The sequence below is a fragment of the Conger conger genome, chromosome 5 (genome assembly GCF_963514075.1).
Source record: "Conger conger chromosome 5, fConCon1.1, whole genome shotgun sequence".
NCBI classification, from domain to species: domain Eukaryota; kingdom Metazoa; phylum Chordata; class Actinopteri; order Anguilliformes; family Congridae; genus Conger; species Conger conger.
Window position 1 is genome coordinate 12,705,391 of NC_083764.1, and position 16,053 is coordinate 12,721,443.

At 44.3% G+C, this 16,053-nt stretch overlaps 1 protein-coding gene across 2 annotated transcripts in view; it reads right to left on the bottom strand.

Annotated features, from left to right (window-relative positions):
* The window catches only part of fam184ab (family with sequence similarity 184 member Ab), a 97,701-nt gene that overhangs the window by 37,098 nt on the left and 44,550 nt on the right, over positions 1-16,053 (bottom strand). For both annotated transcript variants that reach the window (XM_061242556.1, XM_061242555.1), the window contains exons 5-9: positions 14,499-14,680; positions 11,681-11,866; positions 3,500-3,622; positions 2,370-2,531; positions 1,377-1,498 (exon numbers count right to left, since the gene is read on the bottom strand). In XM_061242556.1, coding sequence (XP_061098540.1) covers positions 1,377-1,498; positions 2,370-2,531; positions 3,500-3,622; positions 11,681-11,866; positions 14,499-14,680 — 775 coding nt within the window. The remainder of the gene's footprint in view (positions 1-1,376; positions 1,499-2,369; positions 2,532-3,499; positions 3,623-11,680; positions 11,867-14,498; positions 14,681-16,053) is intronic.

Genomic DNA, 16,053 nt, shown 5'->3' on the forward strand with positions numbered 1-16,053 from the left:
ATCAGGCATGCAGTGGAAGCAGACCGAGTAAAACTTCAGTGGTGTGTGGTGTTCAACTTGGCAGGGAGTTGGAGTAGTCTCAGCAAGCCTACTGGTAGAGTGAGCACATGCAGCTGGGCTGTGTTAACTTCAGCACCGGGGCTTACAGGTGTGCTTCTTGATATGGGGCTGAGACTGGAAGCGCATACGCGAGTATAAGAACGAGTCTGTTTAGGGAAAAGACAAAGTGAAAGCAACGTGGTTGAAAAGCCAAGGAGCTGGTCAGCTGAAAAGCCGGCTAGCTGAAGTGAGAGAAAGCTGGGAAAACTGTGTTTACTTTGTTTTGTTTTGTGTTTGTTGGTTTAGTCTATTATTTTTGCGCCGAACCCGTGAGAGGGAAGGTTGAAGATTTTTGTTTGTCTTGTCTGTGGGTGTGGTATGTGCTCTCTCAATCCCAGGGGTGTCACACGGCGTGCCACATGATGGTAGTATGCTGTTTCACAGACGATACACACCAGTCTGGGGCTCACCAAATGAACTGTCCCTTCAACATTCAACAGATAGAAATGGAACACAATTCACAATTGGAAGAATTCATATGCGACTTGACAGTTATTTCTATCATCTTGAACCCTCCAGGCAATATCGATGCACGGGGCTAACCGGCCCCTAGAGAGACACAGGCTGGTCACACTTATCCACTCGTCATCGCTGACTGACTTCCATCTCTTTTCACATTTGGGTCCTCGTAGTAATGTTTTCTGTGCCAAAGTCTGAATCTCCTGTCTGGCGCACCATTTTTTCATTCGCATCACTGCTCACCAAAGTGTCTGAAAACTGCGGTTATACTGCTTAAGAGGAAGTAGCGTCTCACAGCTCTCGGTTGTGCTGTCACGATTCCTGGATGCTAAAAGGGTATGTAGGTTCATGCCTGGACCTCAAAGGTCATTGTAAATCTTATTCCAGTTTGGCAAGACTGGAATTGTAATAACTGTAGGGCAGCACTCAATCAATATTTCCCCTCAAATGTCAATCGCAACTAAATGCAAGCTTTATTTTATGTGTGTCAATCACCAAAACGATCTAAAAAAAGACCACTTGCCATTTATTTGGAAGCCAGAAAGTTAAGGACAAATGTAGAGTGCCTCAGGTCATATTGCTTGGATGAGCTTAATGCTTGCTCATCACTGCTTATTTCAGTGATGAGCAACCGTAAATGCAAGTCATAAAGTTGCCATCACAATTAGAGTTTGGATTATTGCTCCTGTACTAAACCCTTCTTTCATCCATGTTTTTTTTTGGGGGGGGGGGGGGTTCTGCAAAGCGCTCTCAGGGGTCTAATGAAAGGGTTCGTTAGTTAGATAGTAAAGGGGTTAGTTCAGAGGACGGACCCTCACCTCAGGGTCTCAGTCCACTTGAGCTCCAGCTCCAGAGCCATCTTGTCCATCTTGAGCTTCTCCTCCTCTCTGGTGGTGATGAGCTTGGCCTCATGCTGCTGCTTCTGGCTCTCCATCTCGCCCTGCGGAACCGAGACAGCACCGGGGACAGGACGACATACACACACACACACACACACACACACACACACAAGCCACATCAGGGTCGGCGGTAAACAACTACGCTTCAGTCCAATAAATAAACTCTTCTCATCGAGAAAAACACAAACTAAAAAACTTTCTATTCCTAACTTGGGCGTAATGTAACTTAACAGTAACAGTATTTTCTGTTTGCCTGCACCCTGTCACTTTGGGCACCCACTCTCCCTTCAAAGCAGGGTGCTCATGGGAGCTCGGCCCCCACGAGGAGTTCGGAGCTCGACGCACCCTCGCTCATGAGGGAGATCGGCGTAACGCCACAATGATTCATCGGCTACGAGACGAGGTGGTGGAAATAAGCTCTGCACCCTCGTCATCAATTTTCATCTCCAGCTGAGGGCAACGTCTGCGCCGACATCCAAACGAACCTGATTAATTATCCTCAGCCGGCGCTTCCACGTTCCTGGAGCCGATCGGGGGCGAGGCGACTTGGACTCGACTGGGAAGACGTTAATGGGATGCCAATGCACACTGTCGCTTGAAGGCGGGCAAAAATGGCATTGATGTATAATTCAAAGGGGCCAGATAAAGCGTCCCCAGCCAGATAGCTTCACTTGGCAAGGAAATATGAGATAAGCCTTTGCGTGAGGGACATCGGGAAATCGGAAAAATGCCAGAGGAATCCTAGCCAGGACATGTAAAGGCTGGGATGGATCCAGCATGTTTGGTAATTAATTCTGCCGTCTCACGTAGAGATGATTTATGACAGATCAATCCTGTGCTAAGGATACAGCAGTGGGGTCATCTGGGCTGGGAGATCAGTGAAGCTCTGAGGTCCTGAGGATGAGGTCCTACCTGCAGGGCGGTGAGAAGGCTGCTGGTCTCTCTCAGCCTGGAGCGTGTGACGTCCAGCTCCACCAGCAGGTTCTCCTGGGCCTCCTTCAGGTTGGAGATGTGACCTTCAGCTGAACCCAGGCCCTGCTCCCCCTCCTTCACCAGCTCCTGCAGTCGGGTCACCTGTAGGGGGCGAGAGAGAGTGAGGCCCACGTCAAAAGAGCAAGCAAGGATTGGTGGGAAGGGGAGAAATAGAATAGCATAACAACAAAGCATAGCCAAACATAACATAGCATAGCCAGCCTAGCCAAGCCTAGCGTAACATAACGACGCAAACAGGCCATTCAGCCCAAAACTGCTAGTCATATCCATAGCACTAAAGTGGTCCCATGCTTAGTTTATCTAAAACTAGATGGTATCTACCACCTTATTAAGCATGGTCCTGAAAATCCCCAGAGTTTCTGCCTCCACTACATGACCTGCCAAGCTATTTCACACAGTGACCACTGTCTGTGTGAAAAGATTCTTCCTAATGCATGTGCAGAATTAATCTTTTGCTAACTTCCATTTATGCCTCCTCATTCTACTAACAGTACTCAAGTACGTCTCACTTTGTTAATCCCTCTTATGAATTTAAAAGCCTCAATTAAATAGCCCCTACATAACAGGGGTGAGATTCACAGGAGTGATTCACAGAACGTCGTGTTTAGGCTACCGGTGCTTCCACTGTAAGCACTGTAAGCCAACATCGTGGGAGATGCCATAATTGATGCTTGGCTTGACATTCTGCCATCCACCATAAAGTGTGATCGGATCCATGGCGGTGAAGCCTCAGAGAATCCACAAACGCTAATTACGGATCGGCAAAGTGGCCTCTTCACCATCTGAGATGTTAATCCCTAAAATTCCCTGACACATACGCGCTACTTTACAGTTTAATCTAATTGAGAGCCACTGGGAGAAAAAGGGACAAACAAAGTAATGAAATGCATTATTCACAGGAGCCTAATATGCTGAACTGAGTGTTTTCCTGTTTTCCTGGGGGGGGGGGGGGGGGCTGATTCTCTAGGAAAAGGCCAACAACTTCCTGAAGAAATGTGTAACTCCCCGAAACACTCCGCAGCTACACAGGACCGTGGATGGTTCCTTGCCTCCTGATTGGCTGTGTCCAGCTTGGTGGTGAGCTCCTCCCTCAGGTTGTCAAGCTGTTGCCCGAGGCGATTCTTCTGCTCCTCCAATGAGAGGCGCTCATTCTCAAACCGCTGCTCCATCTCCTGCAGATAAATCACAGGGGGGCTCTTAGTTAGAGGTCAGGAAGATTGAGCCATTTACAGCAAAATGGCTGACGTGAATATTAAACCTCATTTTACTCCTATGAGGCATATGTTTTCAATTACGGATTCATAATATTATTCATAACGGTGAAAAAATGTTTTGCCTGGAACTTAGGTCTTTTCTTACAATATGTGCACACAAAATTATATTTTTAAAAGCAGGTAAAAACGAGGCAGCCTTTCACTATGCCAGATCTCTACCATATTCTATTAGTGTTCCAAAAAACATTATGTAAAAGGCATTCAGCCTAAAATTTAAACCTCTCATCAATTCTTGGCTTGATGTAGACAATTAATAACAGCGCTATGTTGGAGTAAGCAACAGGAAATTGTGAAAACAGTGTGAAAAATGCTGCACCACAAGTATGATGCAAGTTGAAAAATCTTTTTAATATTGTGCAGTTGCTTTGAATCCAGTAGCACATCCTTTTCTGTAATGAAAAACAATTATTTGAGAAAAAAAACACATTGCTTTTGATGTAGCCCCCTCAGGATGTCTTCTTCAGCAAGGGCAAATACGGCCAACAGGCTGCTAAAAGCATTCATATAGCAATGCGATCTGCAGCATACACTCTGCACTCAGGCACCTGGAAACATGGCAGTTAAAGAACAAAGTGAGCGGCCTACTGACTTTGTCTGTGATCCCTCTGACTACATTTAAGGTAGATCAGCAGTTTCAAAACCTAGCTTGAGCTGTTTTTTCAGCAGGGTTTCCTTATGAGTGTGAAATGGTGTTGAATGCTGATGGCAGTCTTAAATTCAAACTCTACAGCATCACCAAATTGTACAAGCTAATTAGAGAGAAACTACCAATCATCCATCTTCAGGCAGGCTGTTAAAGAGTATTTAACTTGTGGCAACAAATAGAAAAAGAAATATACTATACAGTTAAATCCAAAAATATTGGAGACTGTTTTGTCAGATTTGCTGTTTTTACTCAGTACTAATCAAATTTGCATTAGAAAAATACTGTGAGGCAAAATTCATAATGTCTGGATGTATTTATTTATGAATTTATTTTCACGAAAAAAAGAAAAATGACTGCATAATTCAAATTTCAACGGTTTGTCCTACTCTAAAGTGTAAAGCCATAAGTGTCAGGGCATGGATATCCCGTAGAAGTGTTTGTTGACTCGAATTTACACGGTAAAAGATTTCCAAGGTCAACAGTATGGAATGTTCTAGAGAAGAAACAGAGTACGGGAGGACTCAGGAATCACCAGCGAGCAGCCTGTCTACGGAAGACAGGGTGATTATCAGAGCTGTGAAAAAAAAATCCTAAATTGTCAGCTTGAGTTATTGCTAATAATCTTCCCACATTAGGGGTGAAAGTGTCACATGACACTGTCAGACAGGGAGGCCAATTACACAGGCTACACTTCCAGCACCAAGAACAGAAAGGCCGGATTTGAATTTGCAAGAAAAAAATAAATAAAAAATCAAACAAAGATGAGCCTGATTAATTTTGGAAACAAGTCTTACGGACAGATGAGATAAAGATAAAAAGTGTGATGGCAAGATGAAAGTGTGAAGAAAGTGAGAGACTACTCTGGACGCTTGGCATACTATGTACTTCATCTGTGAAGCATGGTGGAGGCAGTGTGATGGTTTGGGTCTGTATGGCTACATCTGGATCTGGTTCAATGGTTGTAACCAGTAATTGCAGCACCAGAATTGCAGCTAAAGTTTACAGAAACATAATAGCCACTAATATTCTGCGAACGGCCACCAAACTCATAGGCCGGACAGGAAGATAGTGACCTGAAGCATACAGCAAACCTAACCAAGGAGCTTATTAGGAAGAAAAATGGTTTGATGTGCACCAGTCAGTCACCAGATTTAAAACCCATTGAAACATGTTTTTCACTCGCTCAAAAGGAAACTGAAAAGCCCAGCAAACGCACTGAAAGAGGCAGCGGATAAAGCTTGGCTGAGCTTCGCAGAGGATAAAATGTTGAGCCTAGTGATATCCATGAGTCGCAGACTCAACAAAGTCATCAAATATAAGGGGCATGCAATGAAAAATTCACCCTGCAAGTCATTAAATTTGCAATTTGCAAAGTAAACTTACTTTGTCCCAATACGTATGCTGACTTGAAACAGGGGGATATAACTTACTGAATGGCATAATATGGTTCAATATACACTCAGTGAGCACTTTATTAGGCACACCTGTAGACCAGCTTGTTAATGCAAATATTGAATCAGCCAATCATGTGGCAGGAACTAAATCCATAAAAGCATGCAGATGTGGTCAAGAAGTTCAGCTGTTTTTCAGAACAAATGTCAGAATGGGGAAGAAATGTGATATAAGTGACTTTGGATGTGGAATGATTGTTGGTACCAGATTATGGGTATGCACTTTGCTGTACGTCGCTCTGGATAAGAGCGTCTGCCAAATGCCATTAATGTAATGTAAAGATTGGGTGGTTTGAGTATCTCACAAAATGATCTCCTGGGATTACATGCACAGCAGTCTGCAGAGAATGGTGCCAAAAACAAAAAACATCCAGTGAGCAGCAGTTTTGTGGGCAGAAACACATTCTCAATGAGAGAGGTCAGAGGAGAAGGGTCAGACTGGTCGAATCTGACAAGGAGACAGTAATGCAAATAATCACACATTACAACAGTGGTATGCAGAAGAGCATCTCTAAACAAACAATGCCTGCAACCTCTAAGTGGATAGGCTACAGCAGCAGCAGACCACTATGTCTAAAATGTAAGACTAATACATACCTAATAAAGTGCTCACTGAGTGAACGTGTATGTTATGATAAAAATGCAGAAATTGTGATTTTTTTCCCAATATTTTAGCATTTTAATGTATGTATTGTTCAGAAATAGTTCATAGTGCACAAACCTATTCAAAACCTCTTTGTTCATCTGTATCAAAAGTTGAGTATTTTCTAGATATTCAGCTCGGGAACCAATTCAACAGCCTATTCAATTATCAAGAGGCTTTAAAGAAATCCCTGACATATTTTTACCTTTTAAGAAAATACAGCATGCAATACTCAACATCTATGATACTGAAAAGCTCCATTAAGAAAGAAAAGGAACAGTGAGTGTGTGTGTGTGTGTGTGTGCGTGTGTGAACAGGAATGGCACTAAGTCAGTCCAGCTGAATAATTCATGCTGAAACAAATTCAGAAAGGGTTGTGTACAGAGTATGGCTGGCATGGCTACATAATTTACCGCTCTTGTTGTTTCATCGCGCATGGTTATGGAAACGTGACCTCCTCCTTGTTTTATGGAAGGGCGTTATATCATAAAAGAAGGGAATATGCTAATAATTTCATTACTCTTCCGCTAAAGGGGGCTCTGTGGCATTCTGTTCTAGCCGCGTTCTCAAGGTCATGCATGGAGATAGCTTCAGGGGGCCCCATTCACACACTCACTCTCTCAGGAAACTACTTTTTTTGGTAATGTATTGTTCAGCCTCCTTTTGAGACTCATAAACGGGGAAGCTTGCAAGACAAGTTGCGTCGTAAAAAAGCTGTACAAGCGAGCGTGTCGGTTGGAGGCTGAGCCCGTACCAGCATTCAGGCAGTGACTCACGCCAAATTTGGGGGGAAAAAATGCGAAATTGCGTTTGGCGCTCGCCACGGGAGGACGGCGACGTAGGAAAACGCTTGAGGGGTCGGCGGGAATAGGACATCGACATCAACGTCATCCCACTTTTTTTTTTTACCCCTCTGTGAGTCACTGTCACACAAACATATGCCCACTCCTTCATAATTTATGTGCTCTGAATTTCCGTACTCGAAATGTACATTTACATTTTCTAAGTCCCGGGAAATGCTGATAAGCGTGTGGCACAGGGGAAGCTGCGTGGGGCTTTAATGAGATTAGACCTTCACAGCCCATTTTCCATGGACCTGCACCTTGCTGCTGTACTCAGTGCTCAGGGTGGGGGCGTAGGAGGGAGGAGGAGGGGGCGGGGGGGTGGGTTGGCATTGTCTATAGCAGATAAAGCTTCCGGAATATTCAGTGCGTGCTTGTGCATACAGGTACAACCACACCACGGTCTTCCGGTGAATGTTTATTCTGATCACACTGTGGAGCTTCGTCACAGGTCTGAGTGGGGGGCGGGGGGGGGGGCTACAGCCACTCACGGTTTCTTCTCATTTATCCACACAAGCCCCAACCTTCAGATAAGACCCCTGCGATATAACAACCCTGACAGTGAAGGTTAAGGGGCTGATCACACACAAACACACTCACTGACATAGGTGCAGGTATGCACACGCATAAATACATACAAACACACCAACCTTCTCAGTCATACATACACACAGACAAACATGTGCACCAACACACACACGTACTGATATGCATGTCCACACGGACACAAGTGTAGGTATGCGCACATGCAGAAATACATACAAACACACCAACATTCTCACTCATATACACACACACACACAGACAAACATGTACACATGCACATACACACACAGGACCTGACGTAAAATGCATGTCACATGAATTCACTGGAGCAGTTCTAAGTGTGAGCCATTAAAACATTTCCAATGAAAGTCAGTTCAGTTCTAAAAGATAGTGACACAGAGAACAGCAGTACATGCTCATCTCTGCAGGTCGGTGACAAGGATGCGTACAGTATATCATACTCAAATGTCAATAGGCCCCCTGAGCACCTTCATGCATTACCTTTCTTTAACTAAAGATCAATTGGCTGTTCGTTAAAGAGGCTAATTTATAATTGGGAGTGGATTTTTAATGCGAAATGATTGGTTTAGAATGGCTCACGCTGTCAACTGCCATGTTGAGAAGCGGCAGAAGATAACAGATTGTCTTTTGGCAGAGTCGATCGTGCATGTCTTTGAGTGCGCTTGTTTCATATGTTATCAACTAAGGATATCAAAACAGACAGTTTAGTCATGATTCTGACGCAGATGTTTTCCCTCAGATAAAAAAAAAAGCTCAATTATTTAACGATATGTGTGGGGGTTTCACAGGCCTGGTGCAGAATCGATGTAAGAAGGTGCTTGTCAGCATATCCAACACCTCCGTGAGCACAGGTCTTAAAAAGCCGTGTTTCAGCTCTTAGCTCAGGCCGCTGAACAGAATGAGATGGAGAGATGAGTTTTCATTGTTGGGGTTAATGAGGCGTGCGGGAGAGCTGGGAAATGTGGTCCTGCGGCCAGCGTACCCGGAGCGAGAGCAGCTGTGCCCTGGCACACACACACAGACACGCACACACACACACACACGCACACACACGCACACACACACGCACAGACACACACAGACATGCACACACACACACGCACACACACAGACACGCACAGACACAGCCAGGGCCAACACACATACACACAGGCACACACATACACACACACACTCACACACACAGGCACAGCTAGGCCCAACACACACACAGGCACAGACCAGGTGAACTAGTAAACACCACTATAAATTGGGACAAGCTAGAGAACAGCACGTGCAATATCAGTACAGGAAGAGCCTAGAGACACACACACACACACACACACACACACACACACGCAGGCATGAACACACACACACACACGTAGGCATGCACACACACACACATACACACAGACCTTGAGGCCCAATACCAAGCTCATAAACACCACAATAACCTAGAACAATCCAGAGAGAAGCACATGCAGTAAGAGTACAGAGAGAGCCCGGAGAAACACACACACACACACACACACACACAGGCACACAGGCACACACAGCCAGTTCCAATACCAAGCTCATAAACACCACAATAAACTGGGAGAAACTAGAGAACAGCACAAACAGTGGTATGCCTAAGAGCATCTCTGAACACACTACACTTCAAACCTCTAAGTGGATAGGCTATAGCAGCAGAAGACTTAATAAGTCTAAAAAACAAGTCTAATAAATACCTAATAAAGTGCGATAACTGAGTGTATACATCTTAGCTGGGTATCTCTCCACAAGCAGAAATAAATAAATTGGTCAGATCCTGACCAAGAACAGGTTCAAGCACCGCAGTTCTCACAGAAAAAAGCAAATATAAGAAGTCATGGCTGCCAAAAGAAATTGCTGTTATGGAGTCACCGTGAGACAAGTGAGGCAGAGAAAATCTGATTTTAAAACCTAAAAATACATATTAATAAAGGTCTGAAATATCAGTCTGTCAAGAAATGACAGGCAAACCATCTGTCTTACGGGGAGACATAGCCACCGTGGGCCTACAGCTGCGCTAGCAGCGCAAGTCACGGCAGTGTGCTGCACTGTGCCGCACGGAGTGCGCAGAAGCTGCTACGCCATCACATTGTCCCTACAAACGGTTCCTTTATGCTCTCGTTATCGTTACTTTTTTGTATTGTTAATTATTACCACCCTACTCCGTGTTGTGATTATTCGTCTCGCGGATGGTGCCGCTCCTTCAGCAGAATACCCGGCGCCTATTGTGCCAACGAAAGCTGATCTGAATTTAATTGAAGTGAACGGAGACAGAGAGGGAGAGAATGCATTATCACACAGAGGGGAGATTGAGAGAGGGGAAGAGAGAAACACCGAAAGAGGGAGGGAAGGAAAGAGAGGGGCGGGGGAGAAAAGGAGGGCATCAATAATCAGCAGGCCCTTGGAAATGAGACGAAAAATAGGAAACCGCGCCACTGAGGATTTCATACGCGGAACTAAAAGCGCAGGAATGGCCGCGTGTCGGATTGATGTGCCAGGGAGATGGCCCCCAGACTCCAACCACCAGAGCCTGGAAACGCTTGTCATTTTCTGCGAGGATTTTTGAAAACCGCAACACGTTCCTGTCCGGGGAAATATATGTCTGCCTGGTGTACGCTCCCACTGCCACTCATAGCGGTCTATTTGCCTATCCTGATCTGCAGCTCATCAGTGAAGTGCTGGGGGCTCAGCCGTGGCCACTCTGACGCGCCACGCTGTTGGGTCTCGGCTGGTCCTTTTCCCAGGACTTAACCCTTTAAAGAGTAACCGCACTCGCTGTTTCAGCCCGCCTCCGCCGTCTGCACAATTTCAAAAAGAAGGCATTCTGGAGTGGCTAGATTAGGTGTGTCCATCTCATTTGAAAGAGGTATCCTCTAACCAATCAGGTGCCTGCACTGTTCGGTTTCGTATTGATCCATGACAGCTGGCTTGCCGAAAACGATCCGTTAAATGAAACGGACAAATTTTTGGCATAAACAATTTCCAAATAGATATCTGATTGACATCTATATAATAAATCACCGTATGTCACAATTTGGGTGGGGCCAGAGTGCATGGCAGATCGTATTTTTCGAACTTCATACACAGCAGAACACACTTTTCAACCAGTTTTTTAAAAATGTATTATTATTATTACAAAAAAAAAAATCATAAATGTTTAAATAATGGCATGGATTAAAATGTTTCACCCTTTAATATGTGATATCACACATATCTGATTAGAATGTCTGTAACAAAATATAATGCTGATGTAACAATCACTACTGGTAATGAAAAGCACCCAAGCTCTAGGAATTTTGGAAAAAAACAGAAACATTCCAAATAATGGACTCTCCAAAGGGTTAAAGGGCTGTCAACACAAGGGAATCAATGTATGGGATTCCTTACTAATGACACGATTGACTGCCACAGCTACTGTCAGGTCAATTGTAATTTGCAGTGATGACCTGCCGAATCCGAGCAGGTTGGGAATGCGTAGGAAGATGGATCAGGTGACCGAGAGGGCCAGCATCTCCCTTATGGGCAGAACAACCCTCAAACAGTGGCGAGAAAAAACTCCCAGATGGGAAGAAATCTCGGAAGGAACCCTACAACTTGAGATGGTGACAGTTGATGTATTAAACTAGTAGGTAAACTAGAAAGTCCATAAATCCTAGAGCGACTCTGCATCCATGGACTGACCAAGGCTAGCCTAATCATGCTTAGCTTCAGAATTTGGCTCTAGGCTGGAGGGTACTGTATGTTTCACACATGCAGTCTCACTTCTATGGTGTACGTGTTGTCAACACTCACAACCAGTAGCCGGTTCTTCTCCCGCTCTGCAGTGATCTGTGCACTCTCCAGGGTTGTGCGGTGTTTTTTGGACAGGTCCTCCAATGCCCGAGTCTGAGCCTCTTTGAAATGGGACGCGTCCTCCTGGTATTTGGCACGCAAGTTCATAATCTCCTTCTCGTACGCCTGCTTCTCCTCTCGAAGGGTCTGAGCACAACAACACAAAAGCAAAACCTCAGTCAAAAGGCAAAACACTACGCTCCTCATCTTTGATAAGGTCACAGATGGGCTCTTACTTCAAGAATAATGCTAAGTAAACACTTTAATGCTTTCTTGACCGTGACGTCTGTAGACGGCACTGTATCATAACTGCGCTTGTGAATCCAAGGTAGTTGGTTTACTTCCCATCTGTGGAACTGTCATTGTACCCTTGAGCGTGGATTTGAATTGCTTCAGTAAATATATAACTGAATAAATGGATTGTACGCTCAAAGAATGTAAGCTGGGTACTGCACTATAAGTCACTGGGAATAAGAACATCTGCTAAACGCCTAAAATGCAAATGTCTGTGGTGAAACCAAGTGTAGTCAACTGTGGGATCTCCTAACAATTAGCCACGTGAGTGACAGCGCAATTATCTCTCAAATCACAACACCTTCACACGTAGCACTGCATTTATACTGTACAAGAGATTCCATTCCAGACCACAACCCATTGTAACACGATTTAATACACGTTGTCATAGTAACTTGTATTAATAACTCAAGGAGATGTTGATAACCAATTTTAAAAAAACCTTTGTGAATACTATACTGTAGTGCCCACACAATAGCATTATCACAGACTCATGCACAAGAGTTAAGAGACAAGGCTTACAGGGGTTAGACATTGTTGACATTGTCTTTGTCAATAGAGGAATTTATAATACACTGTATGTGGGTGCAGTTGAAGCAGTGGGTTGCATCATAATGTTAATACATAAAGAAAAGTAGATTATGTTTGGCATTTACATGGAAATACACTTTCTCTCCCAAGCTGTTGTTTGTATGTAGGCTGACCTTTTCTCATACTTCTTGATTGAAAACTCCTGGCTAATGTAAAAAATATTTTAAAAAATAATAATTTTCAGGACAAAATAAGCCTTTGCTTAGGCATTTCATTTTGAGCCAGAAGCCTTTCGTAGGTAAACTTTGCAGGCCAAAGGCCTCAAACCTGAACACAGAAAACATTCACTGAATGCACTTCAAAAACATGAATATTTAATCGACTACTGATGCCATTCCAATAACTGAAATCAAATGCTCCAAAGTAGATAGATTCCACACAACAGAGATCCCAAAAAACATAGTGTCAGTAGACAAACAGCCACACAGTGTGTACATTCTGGTGAATAACTAGTGAAAGCAGTAAAATATGACCTAATTAAAAGTTCTCTGGTTTTGAACACAGGAGGACTTGTGGTAATTATGTCTGACATCTGCTGTAGGATATCTACAAGAGCCCCTCTTCTAAGGGCTTAAAACCTGCTCTTCTTCCCCACAATGTGCACTCTCCTGAATTAAACATAGAAAAAGAGGATTTAGGCAAGGCAGCTAATGGTCAGTGAAGCTTCAAGCCTTTAAACAAAGAGGATCCATTGAAACTGTAAAACACAATCAATCAAACAAATGGGCTGTATTGTGTACATTATAGTCTGAAGATTCACATTTTTCTTTGAATGATTCACACTGAATCCAAATAAATTTTTCCAGCTGATGATGTTCCTTATATAGAGCTTAAACGTCTGGTGCATATGTAACTTATACAGTTATACAATATATATGTTAAATGTTGATGTGTTAAACCCCAGGTACATCCAGTAGGTATCTCACACAGGCTAAACCCCAGGTACATAGAGTAGGTATCTCACACAGGCTAAACCACAGGTACATAGAGTAGGTATCTGACACGGGTTAAACCCCAGGTACATAGAGTAGGTATCTGACACGGGTTAAACCCCAGGTACATAGAGTAGGTATCTAACACGGGTTAAACCCCAGGTACATAGAGTAGGTATCTAACACAGGTTAAACCCCAGGTACCTAGAGTAGGTATCTAACACGGGTTAAACCCCAGGTACATAGAGTAGGTATCTCACACAGGCTAAACCCCAGGTACATAGAGTAGGTATCTCACACAGGCTAAACCACAGGTACATAGAGTAGGTATCTAACACAGGTTAAACCCCAGGTACCTAGAGTAGGTATCTAACACGGGTTAAACCCCAGGTACATAGAGTAGGTATCTCACACAGGCTAAACCCCAGGTACATAGAGTAGGTATCTCACACAGGCTAAACCACAGGTACATAGAGTAGGTATCTGACACGGGTTAAACCCCAGGTACATAGAGTAGGTATCTGACACGGGTTAAACCCCAGGTACATAGAGTAGGTATCTAACACGGGGTAAACCCCAGGTACATAGAGTAGGTATCTAACACAGGTTAAACCCCAGGTACCTAGAGTAGGTATCTAACACGGGTTAAACCCCAGGTACATAGAGTAGGTATCTAACACAGGTTAAACCCCAGGTACATAGAGTAGGTATCTAACACGGGTTAAACCCCAGGTACATAGAGTAGGTATCTAACACAGGTTAAACCCCAGGTACCTAGAGTAGGTATCTAACACGGGTTAAACCCCAGGTACATAGAGTAGGTATGTCACACAGGTTAAACCCCAGGTACATAGAGTAGGTATCTAACACAGGTTAAACCTCAGGTACATAGAGTAGGCATGTCACACAGGTTAAACCCCAGGTGATGAAGTATCTCACACAGCTACAGGCCGTATTCATACCTTCTCCAGTGAGAGGATCTGCTGGCGCTGTCGCTCGTCCAGGGCCTGGCTCTTGTTCTGCAGGGAGCCCCTCTCCTCCTCCAGCCTCAGGACCTTGTCCTTCAGCCGGGCCTTCTCCGACTCCAGGTCCCGGATGGCCGCCTCGTGGGTCATCTGCGTGGCCTGCAGGCTGCCGATGTGGCCTTGAGGTGGGCGCGGGGGCAAAAGGGAGGCCAAGTAAGGTTGCCGTGGTAACACTCATTCCCAGGCTTCAAACCCCAATCGGCTTTGGCTATGTGACTTTCCACCAAATGGGCTGCCGTAGGCTTCTTTGTTAAATGAAGCCCTGTCGATGGCACAGGCTCCAAAAATTTCACATGGAATTTGTGTAGAACAGAAAAGGCTTATCTGGGATTTCGAGAGGCATTGTGTAACGCCGATTTGAGAACTCTACTTTGCTCCATTTTGATTTATTTTTCAAGCAGCCAGAGGACCACTTCCAGGACTCAAAAAAATACACTTAGATAAATTTCAGGGGGTCATAACTCATATTTAGACGGGCATAGTATTCATTTTTATCCAGTGACAGCGTGGGATAAACCGACTAATCTGAGCCCTCAGCCCTCGGTGGAAAAGCACACGTGATTCCACATCCTCAGTGGGCACCTCCTCCATCTTCCAGCTCATGTGCTTTTCAAATCACATTGCACCGCTGGATGAAACATTGATGAAAGGCATCACTGGGAACAAAATTTGATCACATAAGGCTTGTCTTTCAGAACAGCGCTGAGAATGAAGCCTATCTTAAATTGGGTACGTTGCATTATTGAGTACAGTTCCTACACAGTCCTGCATACCATCTCTTGCACATGGAAAATGCTGCTTTTGCAAAGGAATTTTGCATTGGACATGTTACTGTAAGTTCGTACATTATCACTTAAAAACAGTTTTGTTTCATGAATGCTAGAAACCTTTCTAAGTTGTAATGATACCTATGAATTAGAAATGTACATATCTGGTCTTCCCAGAGAAAACAAGATCCAAATAAGCACTGTTTGCAATATTCTGTCGTAACACAGATGCTGTCAGAACCTTGGAAGAGTTGCACACTCATCAGTTAGTGAGTGAGTAAGTGAGTGTGTTAGTGCGTGAGGGAATGAGTGAGTATGTGAGTAAGTGAGTAAGTGACTGAGTCAGTGAGTGAGTGAGTGAGTGAGTGAGTGAGTGAGTGAGTGAATGAATGAGTGAAGGAGTCAGTGAGTGAGGGAGTCAGTGAGTCAGTGGGTGAATGAATGAGTCAGTGAGTGAATGAGTGAGTCTGTGAGTCTGTGAGTGAATGAGGGAGTGAGTGAGTCAGTGAGTGAATGAGGAAGTGAGTGAGTGAGTGAGTGAATGAGGAAGTGAGTGAGTGAGTGAGTGAGTGAGTGAGTGAATGAGGGAGTGCGTGAGTGAGTGAGTGAGTGACACTGTCCTTTGCAGAGCTACTTGGCTGCAGCGGGTGAAGGGCACCAGTAATGCAGATCAATAGGCTAAACTGTACAAGCTGCTACAGTGGAGGGTGCTGCAGTAATGATAC